The 16,145-nt window shown below is 55.2% G+C and overlaps 1 protein-coding gene across 2 annotated transcripts in view; it reads right to left on the minus strand.

Annotated features, from left to right (window-relative positions):
• The window catches only part of CNTN3 (contactin 3), a 211,075-nt gene that overhangs the window by 151,231 nt on the left and 43,699 nt on the right, over positions 1–16,145 (minus strand). For both annotated transcript variants that reach the window (XM_066244550.1, XM_066244549.1), the window contains exon 2: positions 8,787–8,920. In XM_066244550.1, coding sequence (XP_066100647.1) covers positions 8,787–8,841 — 55 coding nt within the window. In that variant the 5' untranslated portion in view covers positions 8,842–8,920. The remainder of the gene's footprint in view (positions 1–8,786; positions 8,921–16,145) is intronic.

Genomic DNA, 16,145 nt, shown 5'->3' on the forward strand with positions numbered 1-16,145 from the left:
ATGTTTGTGCACATGCGCGCGTGTGTGCATGTGTGTGCACATGTGTGTGCGTACGTGTGCGCTAGATCGTAAGGAAATGTCCACCCCGCTGTGCTCTGTTTTACGCTAGGTCATCCAACATGCTTTCTCCTTTTCAACATTTAAATGCTAGAAATAAATTAATATTGATATCATCCTCCGTCACATTCCGACCCCAGTGGGTAACCCTGCTCTGGAAAGACGCCCCTCTCGCCCCACAATGTCCTAGACTCCTATTTGAAGGGGGGTGGATTGTTTTTAAACATACTTCATTTTCTATTATTATTTCTTTTTTTCTTTTGTTTACTCATTTTTACAGAAAGGGAGAGAAGGAGGGGAGGAGCAGGAAGCATCAACTCCCGTATGTGCCTTGACCGGGCAAGACTGGGGTTTTGAACCAGTGACCTCAGCCTTCCAGGTCGACACTCTATCCACTGCGCCACCACAGGTCAGGCGACGGCAGGAGGTATTTGTGATGACTGAAAAGTATTTCTTTAATCTCCTCCACTTAGGAAGGAAACTGACAGCAGCAACGAGGGGAGAGAACCAGCCACGTCCCCACTGGAGGGAGCATGCTGGTCCCACGCGAAGCGACCCCCAGCGCCCTCCCCCAAGGCGGAAACCCAGCAGCACACCAACAGCCCCGGCCACGCTGTCACCTTGGGAAATGCGGACACGTTCTATTAAAAAATACACAATAACAGTTTCTGAGTTCTGCGCAACACGGAGTAAAACCCCTCCCTGTCCTAGTTAATAAACACACGCGCGGCCTCAAACGTCCACTTCCGAAGGGAACACAGACCGGCGACCCTGCCCTGGGCATGTGGTGTCTGCAAAGCCCCCTGACCCCACGCGGACATGGGTCACAGAACAGGAAGCGGAACTCGTTCCGGCGTCTCAGCTCCCTGCCCATTGGCACAGACGTGGGTCGTGGTCCTTGGGGCACTGACGTCGGCCAGGACTCCGGGCCACCAGCCGCACGGCGGGGCCGTCTCCCTGGCCAGGACGCGTCTGACCACGGCTGTGGATTTTACTCACCGCCCCGTCCCCGCCGGACGACTGCCCAGAGCCTGCCTGTCCCGCTGCGACACACCTCCTCCTCCTCCCACAGCCTCTAACCCCCGGAGGACGGTGACTGTAGGGGACACAGGCCTCCTCCTCCTCCCACAGCCTCTAACCTCCGGAGGACGGTGACTGTAGGGGACACAGGCCTCCTCCTCCTCCCACAGCCTCTAACCCCCGGAGGACGGTGACTGTAGGGGACACAGGCCTCCACCTCCTCCCACAGCCTCTAACCCCCAGAGGACGGTGACTGTAGGGGACACAGGCCTCCTCCTCCTCCCACAGCCTCTAACCCCCGGAGGACGGTGACTGTAGGGGACACAGGCCTCCACCTCCTCCCACAGCCTCTAACCCCCGGAGGACGGTGACTGTAGGGGACACAGGCCTCCTCCTCCTCCCACAGCCTCTAACCCCCGGGGGACGGAGACTGTAGGGGACACAGGCCTCCTCCTCCTCCCACAGCCTCTAACCTCCGGAGGACGGTGACTGTGGGGGACACAGGCCTCCTCCTCCTCCCACAGCCTCTAACCCCCGGGGGATGGTGACTGTAGGGGACACAGGCCTCCTCCTTCTCCCACAGCCTCTAACCCCCGGAGAACGGTGACTGTAGGGGACACAGGCCTCCACCTCCTCCCACAGCCTCTAACCCCCGGAGGACGGTGACTGTAGGGGACACAGGCCTCCTCCTCCTCCCACAGCCTCTAACCCCCGGAGGACGGTGACTGTAGGGGACACAGGCCTCCTCCTCCTCCCACAGCCTCTAACCCCCGGGGGACGGTGACTGTAGGGGACACAGGCCTCCTCCTCCTCCCACAGCCTCTAACCCCCGGAGGACGGTGACTGTGGGGGACACAGGCCTCCTCCTCCTCCCACAGCCTCTAACCCCCGGAGGACGGTGACTGTAGGGGACACAGGCCTCCTCCTCCTCCCACAGCCTCTAACCCCCGGGGGACGGTGACTGTAGGGGACACAGGCCTCCTCCTCCTCCCACAGCCTCTAACCCCCGGAGGATGGTGACTGTGGGGGACACAGGCCTCCTCCTCCTCCCACAGCCTCTAACCTCCGGAGGACGGTGACTGTAGGGGACACAGGCCTCGGCCCTGATGCACGCCTGCCTGCCCCTCCGTGATCGAAAGCCAGGTGAAGGAACGTCAGAATGGAAATCTGCATGTTTATGCTTCACCCCAAGCGGCGTGAATTTACAAAATGCTTGAAAGGGAAGAGTGTGGCCGCCCGAGCAAACGCCGCTGCCCAGCTGGACTCTGCGTGGCCCCACTAATGACTGACCCGCTAGACGGCCACAGGTGTTCCCTCACTGGAGCTACTTGAACGGCTGCATCTGAGCCTTGGAACACCCTCCACGGGGTCCTCACCGGCGTCCACTGTGCAGGTGGCCGTTTCCGTTCAGGCCTTTTCCAGGGTCTTCCCTGACCACCGCACCTGCCCCCTCCCGAGTCCTGGCCGGGCAGGCGTGACACGGCCCGGCTTCCCGGGGGGCACTCAGCCCCCGTCTGGCACCTGTGACACCTCTGGATGCCACAGAGAAGCCCCCGTTCTGGATGTAATGACTTGTCTGAACAAGAACAGCTGTCCTGGCCATTAGAATCCACAGAGAAAGAAACGAGCTGAGTTTGGGGAGGGCCGCTTCACACCCCGAATCTGAGGATGTTCGCTGGGCTCGAATTTGCTGACGAGACGGGTCTGGCCTGCTCAGGCTGCAGCGTTCCGCGGAATGAACCTCTCAGCAAAACATCCCCGAGGCCCTGATCAGTAATCCTGCAGGCGAACCATGAATCCAGGCCACGCAGAAGCAACGCGCCCGCCGCACGTCGGCCCGATGCTGCTGTGGCCGGGACGTCCTGTCTGTCAGGGTTCCGGTCAGGCCCCCACCAGCGCCCGGTCCCTCCGCCCTCGAGTCAGAACCCCAGAGTCCCCTGGGGGCCACGGGCTTTCCCGACAGGACCTGCAGCAGCTGGTCACCTCAGCGGGTCCCAGCGGGTCCCGTCCTGCATCGTGTGGACCGGGTGCGTGTGACCCACTCTGTGCCGAGGAGGAGACGGGTCTGAGGTCTGCACACCATGGCGGACGGGCCAGGACCACCCCACGGCCCTGGTCCACTCGGGTCACTCGGGAACGTTCAGGAAAAACCCTTCCCTTAAGTAAAACCCAGCAGCGTCAGGCAGGGAGCCAGCTTTGAACTCTGAAAACATCAGAGGCCCAGCTGCCCCGGCCTCCTCTCCACACAGCGGTCCGCAGCGCGGCCCTTGACGGCCTGGGAGACGCCCCCTCGGTTCCCCAGATGGCAGCCCCACAGGGCGCGGGACCCCGGGCTGTCAGAGCACCTGGACGACTGAGCCAGTCCCTCCTGGACAGCCGGACACCTGGACGACCGAGCCAGTCCCTCCTGCACGGCCGGACGCCACCACTCTGCCCGAAAAACCGCCCTCTGTCCTGCAACTCCGACTCCTGTCAGAGTCCAGCAAAGTCCATCCCGCCGCGCCGGCAACCCCCCTCTGCACGGCGGGTCGCTGGTCTCCCCAGACCACCTGTGTGTGTGGACTCTGCAGGGGGCTCTGACTCCGGCCGCCCCCCCCCCCCAGCCCTGAGCATGACTCTCGCACCCGGTCACGTACGTGCTCGGCTGCTGTCTCTTTACAGCACAGAGGGGAGCCGCTACAGTGGGGACCCAGGGCCCCCGCAAAGCCCGAGGTCACTACCCTACCGGGGACTTCACGGCAACAGCAGGGACCCAGGGCCCCCCGCAAAGCCCGAGGTCACTGCCGGGGACTTCATGGCAACAGTGGGGACCCAGGGCCCCCCGCAAAGCCCGAGGTCACTGCCGGGACTTCACTGCAACAGCAGGGACCCAGGGCCCCCCGCAAAGCCCGAGGTCACTGCCGGGGACTTCACAGCAACAGCAGGGACCCAGGGCCCCCCGCAAAGCCCGAGGTCACTGCCGGGGACTTCACTGCAACAGCAGGGACCCAGGGCCCCCCGCAAAGCCCGAGGTCACTGCCGGGGACTTCACAGCAACAGCAGGGACCCAGGGCCTCCCGCAAAGCCCGAGGTCACTGCCGGGGACTTCACTGCAACAGCAGGGACCCAGGACCCCCCGCAAAGCCCGAGGTCACTGCCGGGGACTTCCTGACGACGTGTATCTGACCCGGCTCTCGGAAGGAGAATGCCTACCCGGGTGGAGACAGGTGTCTTCTTCCCTGACAGCTGTCAGCGGGTCGGGGAAGCCCTCTGACCACGCCCTCCACGGCCCCACGGCAAGAATGTCCATGTGACAGGGATGGCCATGCTGTCCCCTGGCCCCGTGGCAAGGACATGGCATTTGATGTTGTCGGTGCGCGTGTCCGAGCCCTTGCGGCAAACTTTTCATTACAATCAACCGCGAAGGGCGACTTGCGTGAAGGTGTCCCCTGAGTGGCTTCGTTCACCGGGGCCCCGTGTCTACACGACACGGGAGACAGGACGGAATGGTCCTTCCCGCCCCGGGGATGCACGGCGGTGGCCCGTGCTCCGTCCTCTGGTCTGAGGAAACAGCTGTCGAGTACTGTGTGTGTTCCGTCCGAGAGGAGAGTCCTATTGATCTGCAGAGGAGGTGACAACAGGAAAACCGGAAAGCCCACCGTGCAGTCCCCACGGGGACACTGTCACCAACACGCACTCGCTGTCCACGGCCCTCAGATACGGCCGGCCGAGGAGGCGTCTACAGAAAACCCAACCAAACACGCAGCAGAGAGCTTCCGAAGCCCCATGAGGCAAATAAATAACAAATAAATTAAATAAAATAAAAATAGCACGAGAGGCGTTTACACTGTTGGCAACTGAATGTTTATTTTCCCCCGCAATAGGAATCCTGCCAACAGCATGAATATTCTCAATTTGCTCTGCTGCAAAATCAAGCAAAAAAGAGGAAAAAAAAAATAGCGTCGGTGGCATTTCATGTGCCGCATGAGTATTATTCCTTAACTCGGAGAGATGGTCACTCAGAAACGCACGCGGTTCCCGGGTCAGCGGCCGAGGCCGCGGCATTACTCCTCAGTTACGCTGTACCTAGGACCACATCTCTGCACTTACATTAACGGATGATTCTGAGGTGTGAGCTCACATACACACACACACACACACTCACACAATTAAACACCAGGTATGTTAACACCCTACAAGAGAACACTGTCTAATGAACTTATTTGGAGGCAAAAAAAATCCAGGAATTTCTGCTTCAAAATCGGAAGGCTAAGCCACCAGCACACAGAGGGGCCTGTGCTGTCCAGACGCCCGGAGGGGGGGGGTCGGCCACGTGGACCCTGGGTGGGGGGGCCTGCAGACAATGCATGTCCCCTCCTGCACGGGACCTGGAGCTCGGTGAGGACCCTGGAGCGTCAGCATCCTCGTGTGAGTGAGGTCCTGACAGAGACGCCCGTCTCACACACCGTCATGGGGACAGTTAACGAAGTCGTTACACGGGTGGCTCCACCCGAGCTCAGACGCGATGCTGTCCACACACACTGGCCATCGCCATGCACAAGGACACTCCAAGCTTGCCACGTGCACACGCGGCCAGCGGTCCACTCGGCCTCAGGCTTCTCCCGGAGCTTCAGCGAGTCCCCTGCTCGTCATGGACAAGAGGTCAGTGTCTTCCCCAGAACAGCTCAGAGGGTGAGGCCCCACCCTGCTCGTGATGGGGTTAGGAGAGCTGGTTTGTTTTCAAAGCTTTCCTTAGTCACAACTTGGACCGAAGGCCAGCGGACGTCATTCCCAGCATGACGACCAAGAACTGGACACGGCCTGTGACCGGGGGCCCGGGGGGAGGTGTGTCCAGAATACCTGTCGCTGTCTGCCCACGGCCACGGGCTTTCGAATAAGCAGAACTTACGACAGTCACACGCAGCTGAACATGAGTTCTGCTCACACCTGCTGTCCTTCACCAAGTCCCCAGTCACCAAGGATGCTGGTGCTCTTGCGAGCTGAACATGCATTTTGTCCTTAACTACAAGATTGGAGGGTTTGAAAGTTGCCTCTTTGCTGTAGAGAGAAACATGCAGAAGCCAAACCACAGAAGAAAACGGAGGAGAAATGCACCAGTAAGGGTAACAAGCTTAACTCTGAGAAGACAGACAACACGCATCAGCCAGCACGGGTCACGTTCTCCGATTTTATGTCTTCGGCTCAAGGCCAGTCTGCAAACCAGTGACTGTGCACAATGTATTTTCACCTGCTGCTTACGATGAATGAGATCATCCCTGTATCACGAAGAAATGTTTAACTTTAATACGTACAAAAGTGACCCAATATTGGCTCAACAAGCCAGCTTTTTAATCTAAAATTTCTACAGATCCAACCACCGGGGTGCCAGCATTCAGGATATAAGGGCTGTGTCTAATCAATACTCTACAGCAGGGGTCCCCAAACTACGGCCCGCGGGCCACATGCAGCCCCCTTGAGGCCATTTATCCGGCCCCCGCCGCACTTCTGGAAGGGGCACCTCTTTCCTTGGTGGTCAGTGAGAGGAGCCTAGTTCCCATGGAAATATTGGTCAGTTTGTTGATTTAAATTTACTTGTTCTTTATTTTAAATATTGTACTTGTTCCCGTTTTGTTTTTTTACTTTAAAATAAGATATGTGCAGTGTGCATAGGGATTTGTCCATAGTTTTTTTTATAGTCCGGCCCTCCAACGGTCTGAGGGACAGTGAACTGGCCCCCTGTGTAAAAAGTTTGGGGACCCCTGCTCTAGAAAATTGGTAAGAGGCAGAAGCTTCTCCATCTTGTAATTACACAAATGACCGATTCTCCAAGTAATGCCCTATCCATAGTTTATCACGCGTCAATTAATCCCACTCTCCCTGACCAACCTAGGTCCGAGGACCAGTGCCGGCCCGAGGGAGCGTCCACCACCCTGATGTCGTGGGAGGAAGCACAACGCCCTATACTTTCTCTTTTTACCAATCTATCGAGAGAATCGGGTTGGCTTCTCCATGTTTTTAAATAAAGTCTTGATAGTAAAACGGATACTTCTCCTTCCCTCAATTCCTTCACAAATCTGTTCAAGATGTCACCAACATGCTGCCAACGACGACTTCAATGTGCCCACTGAGTGGAATGCTGAGCCTCTGATGCCCTGGCCTTTGTCTGTGGCACATCTCTGTTTTCCGAGTCTACCTGCCCCCCCCCGCCCCCATTTCAAATTCACTGGGAAATCTGAAGGTTGCCTCTATGGAAGTGGAGGTTGTGAAACACCACTACCTCCCTGTTCTTCCCTTCACCTTCCTCCTCCTACAAACACTCAGATTTGAGACTTTGAAAATGAAGAAATTATCCAAGAGGAACACAATCTTTTTTTTTTTTTTTTTTTTTTTTTTTTGGATAGCTGAATTGGTTTTTCCGCAAAGACCATTCAAATAGGCAGAAATCCGTAAATGATGACCCCTGCTTCCCTCAGGGCCGGATGAGTCATCGTCAAAGAAAACACTTTAGACACAACCCTGAGGTGTCACTGGGGGAAGAAAAACCCACAACCTGTCAATAAAAAAAGACCCTCTCATTTAAAAGTCGGAGGTTATTGTTCTATCTAAATGCTTGAAGAACGTTTAAAGTGTGAGATCAGGGCTCAGAAGTCCCCCCATGTGCGGGCACGTCTCCCGGTAAGGTGTTCCCCTCCGAGAGGGACGGGGCCGGCAGGGTCTGGTCAGCGCCCTATTCGTGAAGAAACGGTGTTCAGGTAGAAAACTGGCCTCCTCGGAGTCAGGTGCTGACGTTTCCCGGAGTGAGAGAGAGAGAGAGAGAGAGAGAGGGAGAGAGAGAGAGAGGCTGAGGACTTCTGTAACTTCCTTCCAAACGGCTCAGCCAATCAGTCAGCGGAAAACACGCCCCCCCACGTGGACACCAACAGAACGAGCTCCGCCCAACGGAACCGCAGTCCAACCCACACGGAGCCCCGGCGGGCGCCCGATTTACCATTCTCGCGGCGTTTTGGGGGCCCTGGACTCATTCTTACAATCAAAGAAAGAAAACCAATACAATAAACCCCAAACCAAGGCGTTGTCTGTATCCCACTTCGTTTTTAAGTCCTCCTGCGTATCCACTCCTCCACCCACAAAACAAGATGAGCAGAAAGAGAGGCGCCAGGCGAGGTATCCGAGCTGCCTCCTACGGCCGACATTCGGAAAACGATTCCTCTTTCTTTTTTTTTCTTTTTTTTTTTTGTTCTCAACTTCAAAACTTTCGAATGCACAAATAAGAAAGCCCGTGTTTATTTCTGCGCCCTCTAATAAGTTATTTGCTAACAGGAAAACGGCGTGGTTTTCCAAAGTCAGAGAAGAAAATAGCGCCTTCTTGAAAACATGCATTCTCCCTTTTTACATGAGAGAGATAACCCTTTTTAGCTCCTTTTGGAAATAAAGGGTCATGAAACGGCACCCCGAGACTCTGACGAACTGTCGTACGCCACGGGAGACTTGTGAGAGAAAATGTCATTGTATTTGTGATGGGAATTAAATGGGGTGCCGAAATCAGGGGCTGAATTGAGAAAATGGTCATAAGAGAGAATTCAAATTTTCTCTCTGGGGGGAAATATATATATATATATATATGTTTTCCTTTGCTACTGCAAGAATGTGACTTCAACCTTTAAAAATCCCTGACTATCTAACTCAAGTGTAGCTCTGACCTCAACTTAGAAACCCCAGTGTATTTTTACCTCCTAGGCAGCCAATGAGTGAAAGCAGGATCCACTGTTTCCATGACAACATCATCTTTAATTGCCCAAAGCAAGAGCAGCTCTCCTCCGACCTCTGAGAACAGGATGCTTTGTCTTCAAGTAAATCCTTTAATCTGTAAAATATACGTACAAAGGAGTCAGACGTCAAACAAAACAGAGTATGAGTTACCTTAAAAAAAAAACACAAAAAAACTAATTTTCTTCCTTTCCTAAAAACTGGATGCCGCTCAAAACCCTCCCATGAAATGAGTCTCTTTTGGACGCCAACGAGAAGATGGGTGAAACAGGTACTTTAAAGAAAACATACTTTACGTAACTGAGACGCAGCGGGAAGAGGCTTGGTGGGGTCAGAAACGTCCAACGACACTGAAATGTTACATGCTGATGGATTGTTAAAACTGGCCAGATACCCATCTCAGCACCTAAACCATATGCCTGAAATTCTAACTTTCCTCACTTCTCTCTGAACGATGACACTTTGGTGGAATGAAGAGTGACACACGAGCAGACCCCGCGAAGCACCCCTCCCCGCGGCCAGTCCCTGCGCCTGGGATGTGGTCAGACAACAGGAATGGCGTCGCCGATGTCACCCACAGCGACAGCTTTCAGAGGCGGCTGCAGGGAGCCCCCAACGACACCAGCCGCCGGCCACAGACCACAAGGGCTCCCGGTGGGAAGGATGGCTGTCGGGATCCAGCCACCAACACTGTTTTCTCTGTGACCTTCGCGAATGTGCATCAGCTTGAACAAGCTGGATGAGGGGAGCTAACAATATGAATGTCCGGTGTCATTTTCAGTGGCCAGTTAGCACCGGTTAACCTGCGGGGTTGGTGGCCCAGTGGACTGGCCACACACTCGGAACCGGGGTCCGCGCTGACCGCGGGAGGCCAGCTGGCCCAGCGCTGGCAGGAAGGGGCCCCACACGGAGTCACAGCAGCTGCGGACTCGGCTGGAGGAGGGTTGCTGAGCCGAGGAGAGAAGCCTCCGCTTCCTCAGGACTGCGCGGGGTTCTTAACGAGGGGACCCGGCACCGGCTGTGACCGTCCAGTTGGAACCGTGTCCCAAACAATCATTTCAAAAGTGAAACGTTGACCACGCCCAAGTTAGTCAAAACCATCCACGGAGCCAGCGCTGCTATGGGGACGCTGGCCTGGCTCACCGGCGACCCGGCACGTGTCAGGGGGGACACCGCGGCTGGGGGCCCGGACGGGCATCTCCGGCCCCGCCCACGGGCACCGGGAACCCCGGGCGTAGAGCTGACACTACCGTCCTGGGAACCGGGATCTATTATGACCGTGTCTCAGCACCCCGGGCTCCACAGGGCATGTGTCCTCGTCTGGGTTCCTGTCGGGCAAACGCTGCAGAAATGAGTTCAAGCGCAAGCAGTTGACTTGTAGGGTGCAGGAGGAGACCTCCGGGCACGGGGCGGGGCGGGAAGGCAGGGGCGTGGCCTGATGATCCAAAGTGCGTGCGGGTGACACCGTTTCACCTGGGGAGCAGGCAGACGGGACATGCGGAGACACCCGGGTGCTGCCTTATCGGGGGGCAGGGGGCTGGGGTAGCGCACAGCAGCTCCGCTCGTCCGTGCTGGAGGCTGTTCTCAGGGGCTGACGCCCGGCACTGCCAGCCGCTCACGGGGCAGCACGGCGGCTCCAGAAGCTGAAAAGTGACGTTCGGTGAGGAAACGCGCACGGTGGCTCCAGGAGGGACAGAGCCAGGAGCACGGGGCCGAGGGGGGGGTGCTGGCAGCATCTGCCCCCCGCCGTGTCTGCAGGGGGTCAGGGCTCGGGAGACCGAGGACCGATATCACGGGGCGCTCTCAGAAACGGGGAGGGCACGCGTTATAACCACCGCACCTCCCAGCCACCCCAGCAAAGGTCGGGGCGTCTCCTCACCAGGGCGGGGGAAGCTTCCAGACCTGGCTTGCCTTCCTTCACTTCCGCTCCAACAGTGACACACTCGGTGTCCACAACTGTTTCCGATCACAAATCTGAACTGAGATCATTCTAGATTCAAGTGTCGCTGACCGCCCATGACCACCATGCCCACCTCGTCCTCCTGAACGCGAGGAAACTTTAGTCCAGGAACCATGAGCTCACATACCCGTGTGCGCGCGCACACACACACACACACACACGTAGGCACACACGTGTGGCACACACACGCACAATGAAAAGATAAAATAACTTTCAAACGCCCCACAGGGGCCATCAGTCCTGAAAGGTGTGGGAAACATGAACAGCAGTTCACGAGGGTTCAGGGGGTGATCGCACGGCAGGTGGACGTCTGGGGACACCAGGCGTGTCCGGCTTAGGAGCAGAGAGTTTGAGGACCAGACGCCCACTGGGCTGACGTCCCAGGTTATACACCGAATCCATCGCGAAAATAGCCGTTGGGTAGGGAGCAAAATAAAAGACTTGAGGATACTTGGACTCTTCAGGGGAGAGAAAGACAAACCAGAGCAAAGAGTCCTGGGGCAACATCATCGTGATCACTATCGAAAAAGCACCTGCAGAAAAGCATGAGGCTTGGCCCCCTCACGCAGAGAACAGAACACGTGACCCACTTTCTCAATCTGCTGCGGACGAAGACAGCACCAGGGACGCTTACACCGAGGACGGGAGGAAGACCACCAGGCTAAGACACCTCTGATGGTCCGGCCACAGATCCATCCACCCTCACTGGCCGCTCCGGGGTTCCCGAAACCCTGCACACAGCAGCGGGGCCCCCCAAGTCACGCTTCCTGCTGGGCTTGAAGAGCGATGAGCAAGTCAGCTCGGGGCGGGAAGGGAGGGTCCCTGCGCTGGACATCGGGCGACTGAGAAGCATCGCACGGCGTGCAGCCTCCGTCTGAAATTATTTCAGAACGATCTCTAAGAAACCACATATCGGATGGCCATTTAAAAAGTGTACCCTCCCAACAACGCAGCCCAAGGGGCCGCGCATTACCAGCCGCGTGTGAAAAGTATGCGTGACTTCAAGGGAGTTCTCAGGTCTTTCTGGAAATTCATGTGTTCGGTAAATATTCACTGAGCCCCTATGAAGTGTGGGATGATCGTTCTGGAGGAAGGGGAGGACGGGAGTGGTGGGGTCATCAGGTCAGCGCTGAGCCCTGCCCTCGTGGGGTTCACAGACCGGTGGGAGGGACACTCGACTCGGGTCACCACCAAGTATTGTGAGCTGGCCCCCAAGAACGAGAACGGGGTACAGCAAAGGGGGAGGTCACCATGAAGCCTCGGCGGGAACGGCCCGGGAAGGTCACTGGGAGGTCAGGGAGGCTCCTGAGGAGTGAGCAGGAGGCCGGAAGAAGGAGACGGCACGGAGAGTCCCTGCTCCAGGTGCAGACGGGACCCAGTGTGGTCCTGCCCTGTCAGGCGGCTGGGTCGCCCGGCTGCACTGTCCCACCCAGGACCACAGTCTCCTGGGCTGCCGGACCCCACCCCCGACTGGGGCTCAGCAGGGGATTCCAGAGTCCCGGCCCTGGTGGGTCGGCGCCTGTGACCCCCTGCTAGGTCGATCTTCTGGCGAGCACCTTGTGACTAATAGAGAGAAGACGCCCGAGAGACGGCAGGTGGCCCAGGCGGGTGTGGTCGGCAGTGAGACTGCAGGTGGACAGTGGGGGTCGGCCTCAGCTGTCTGACTGGGCAAGCTGGTCTCAGGACACAGCCCTCTGAAAAATCGCTGCCGTTTCCACCAGGAGCTGACGTCCTCCGATTCGCAAGGGCATTCAAACCAGACCCACCAGGACCTGCTTCCGGCTGGACAGGGTAACAAGAAAACACATCTTCCGCCACGCCCTGTGCAGCCCCCTGCCTCCCAGTCCACAGCCGCGCAGCGTGGGAAGTATCGAGGCAGCTCCCCGACGGAAGGGGGAAAACAGGCGTATCCTAATATTCTTACGGACACGCCCACGCAAGCGCGCACTGCAGGGTCTGCAGATAAAACTACAGCTCACTCAGGAGTACCGTTACTTAAAAACTCTGCCGCTTGCTCCTGGCCGCTGCTAAGCAGGGCGCTCGCTGACTTCGTGAATAATGGAGGCAATTAACACACTCACGCCCCGGCTTCTCAGCGCCGCTGAGCACTGTCAGCCGGAGAAGGGACACGCAAGGGCTCAGCCCACTCCCGCAGCAGCCGGGCTAGAATAATTACAAAGGACGCCACCGAAGCAAGACTAAGACAGATCGAATGCCGCCTGCTCCGCAGGAACGCCCCTCTACGCAGAGGAATGTTTTAAATCGAAGAGGAAACCGGCCCCCTTTGGAATTCCCTCTGCTAAGAGACGCCCGCGCCCCGGGGGTTCAGGTTCAACAGCGTCACGTGTCCCGCGGCGTCTGTGAGTGGCTCCCCGGCTCCGTCCACGTCGGCCACGGTCCTCTCTCCTCGGTGTCAGGTGAGCAAAAAACAACAACAAAAATGCTAGACCTTGGACCCCCAAAACCCAAACTGCTTTTTACAGCGTCGCTGGCGTTGGCTCTTCCGAGACCTTCTGTGGCTTTTGTCACAGACATTACAAAACTGCTTCTAAGATTATAGATCATGAAATATGGATACACATCTTTAATATTAAAGGCGCACGGACGACCTTGAAGGCAGTCTGGGCGAACGTTCGGGACCGTGCTCTGCGCCGGAAGGCCCCGTTGAGCAGGTGTGGTGAGGCTGCCGTTGTTCTGTCAGACTAACGGGCACCGGACGAGCCTTCTCCGTCTCAGAGACCAGAGGCGTCCGCAGCGCTGCTCCGAAGGACTGCTGGACACATCTCACGTCGACAAGGCACCGCCAACTTCGGCAGCTGAGAGACAGATCTCATTCTTGAAGAGACATTGTTCTCGACCCTGGCTGGTTGGCTCAGCGGCAGAACGTCAGCCTGGTGTGTGGAAGTCCCAGGTTCGATTCCCAGTCAGGACTCACAGGAGAAGCGCCCATCTGCTTCTCCACCCCTCCCCCTCTCCTTCCGCTCTGTCTCTCTCTTCCCCTCCCACAGCCATGGCTCAACTGCAGCAATCTGGCCCAGGTGGCTCCATGGCCTCATCTCAGGTGCTAAAAATAGTTTGCCATGCAACAAAGCAGCGGCCCCAGATGGGCAGAGCATCACCCCCAGGAGGGCTTGCTGGGTGGATCCCGGTCGGGGTTCATATGAGAGTCTGTCTCTCTGCCTCCTTTCCTCTCACTAAAATAATAAAAAAAAAAAAACCCTCAAGGACTCCTACCAGGACAACTTTGGCAAATGGATGTTACTCATATACCTTCATTTGGCAAACAGTCCTATGTCCACGTTACAGTGAATACCTATTCTGGATTTATAGTAACCTCTGTCAGAACAGGAGAGGCTGCTAAGCATGTTATATAGCTCATTGTCTGTATGCATTGTTCTATTATTGGATTTCCTAAACTGGTTAAACTGACAATGCTCCTGCATATGTAGCAAAAGCATTTACTGTATTTTGTCAAACCTTTCAAATTATGGGTATTTCTTACAATCTTTAAAGTCAGGGTATTATTAAAGTGTACCCAGCAAATATTTTAAGGTCAATTTAAAAAAATTTAAAACGGGGGAGTCAAATCCTGGAACTTCTATGGGTCTACCATACCATGCTTTTTACTTAAAATTTTTTAAATTTCTTTTGAAGGCTGATGAACAGGAGACACCAAATCTTTTCTTCTGCAAACTTCTACCTTCTTTTATTTGATCCAGCTAATAACACTGTTTTGTCTTTTCCAAATAGCTCCAGATATACGGAAAAGGTTTATAGAGGCGGATGGGGATCCTCAAACCCCTCAGTGAGATCTTCTGAGCATGGCTTTTAAGATACCAAGAGGCAGAAAAAGCCCAAAAGAGATGAGGTGAACTACCAGCTTTAAGGATATGCCCTTAAAGGCTCCAACGCCCCAACGGGGCCTCATAGGACTCCATCTGGGTCCTGCTTCAATAGTGGAAAGGAAGGTCATTGAGCTAAAGCCTGCCAGGCTTACACGCCTCTGCTGTGAGGAAACAGGGACACTGGAAGGTAGGCTTCCCCCTCGCTCCTCTAAGGGAGGGTTCAGTCTCTTCCAGCCCTGCTCCAGCCACCTATGACCTAACCTTGCCCAGAAAGCTGGGGTTTGCCACTGAAGGCTGAAGGTGCCCAGGGCCGTCGGCCCCATCTATGACACTGTGGATGAGCCTAGGGCATTTATTCCAAGAAGCAGGTAAACTGATCTCATTTGCACAAGGGCCACTTAACTATGTCTTGCCTGTATAGTCAAGTTTTTTATTCTTCCCTCGAAGATCTCTGTTGTGGGTGTTGATAGTCCTATTTTCTGCTGCTTTGTTTAATATATAGTGTTTCCTTTATCCCTCCTACCTCAATGCCCCACTCATATCTCAGGCTGGGACCTACTCCTGATTTAGAGCTCTCTTTCCCCCTTTTGCCAACTTCTATTATGAATTTACCTTTGCCACCCAGCTTAGTGTATCCCAAGGTTCTCTTTACCATGCCACAGTCGCAGAGCTCCAGGGAAAAGCACCCTGGTCTCATCTCTCCAGGCAGAGGAGGACAGAAGCTCCATCTCCACACATGCTGCAGATGGCTTTTCCAGTCTACCTGAATCATTACCAGCTAGAAGCAGCGGTCATTGGGAATCGGACGTGAGCTGCAAAGTATAGAATTGTGACAACAATTCCGGTGCCATGAGGACTTTTTCTGGATGTGGACTTTTCCTTGTGACAGCTCCTAATGGACTGAACTACTGGGGTTGGGTTGCATTTGCAGGGATTTGGAATGGTGTTGGTGCCAACTTGGACTTGGTGAACATGTTAAGGACACTACTCTTTTATGGATTCTTGCTGTATTGGCCAAGAGTTTGCTTAAAGGCTTTAATCACTGTAAAATAAAAACAAAACAAAAAAAGAAGACTGGATAAAGAAGATGTGGCACATACACACTATGGTATACTATTCAGCCATAAGAAATGATGACATCGGATCATTTACAACAAAATGGTGGGATCTTGATAACATTATATGGAGTGAAATAAGTAAATCAGAAAAAAAACAAGAACTGCAGGATTCCATACATTGGTGGGACATAAAAGTGAGACTAAGAGACATGGACAAGAGTGTGGTGGTTACGGGGGGGGGGGGAGGGAGAAAGGGAGGGGGTGGGGGAGGGGCACAAAGAAAACCAGATAGAAGGTGACAGAGGACAATCTGACTTTGGGTGATGGGTATGCAACATAATTGAAGGACAAGATAACCTGGACATGTTTTCTTTGAATATATGTACCCTGATTTATTGATGTCACCCCATTAAAATTAATAAAAATTTATTTATAAAAAAAAAAACAAACCACAAACAA

This window comes from Saccopteryx bilineata, chromosome 10 (genome assembly GCF_036850765.1).
Source record: "Saccopteryx bilineata isolate mSacBil1 chromosome 10, mSacBil1_pri_phased_curated, whole genome shotgun sequence".
NCBI lineage: Eukaryota > Metazoa > Chordata > Mammalia > Chiroptera > Emballonuridae > Saccopteryx > Saccopteryx bilineata.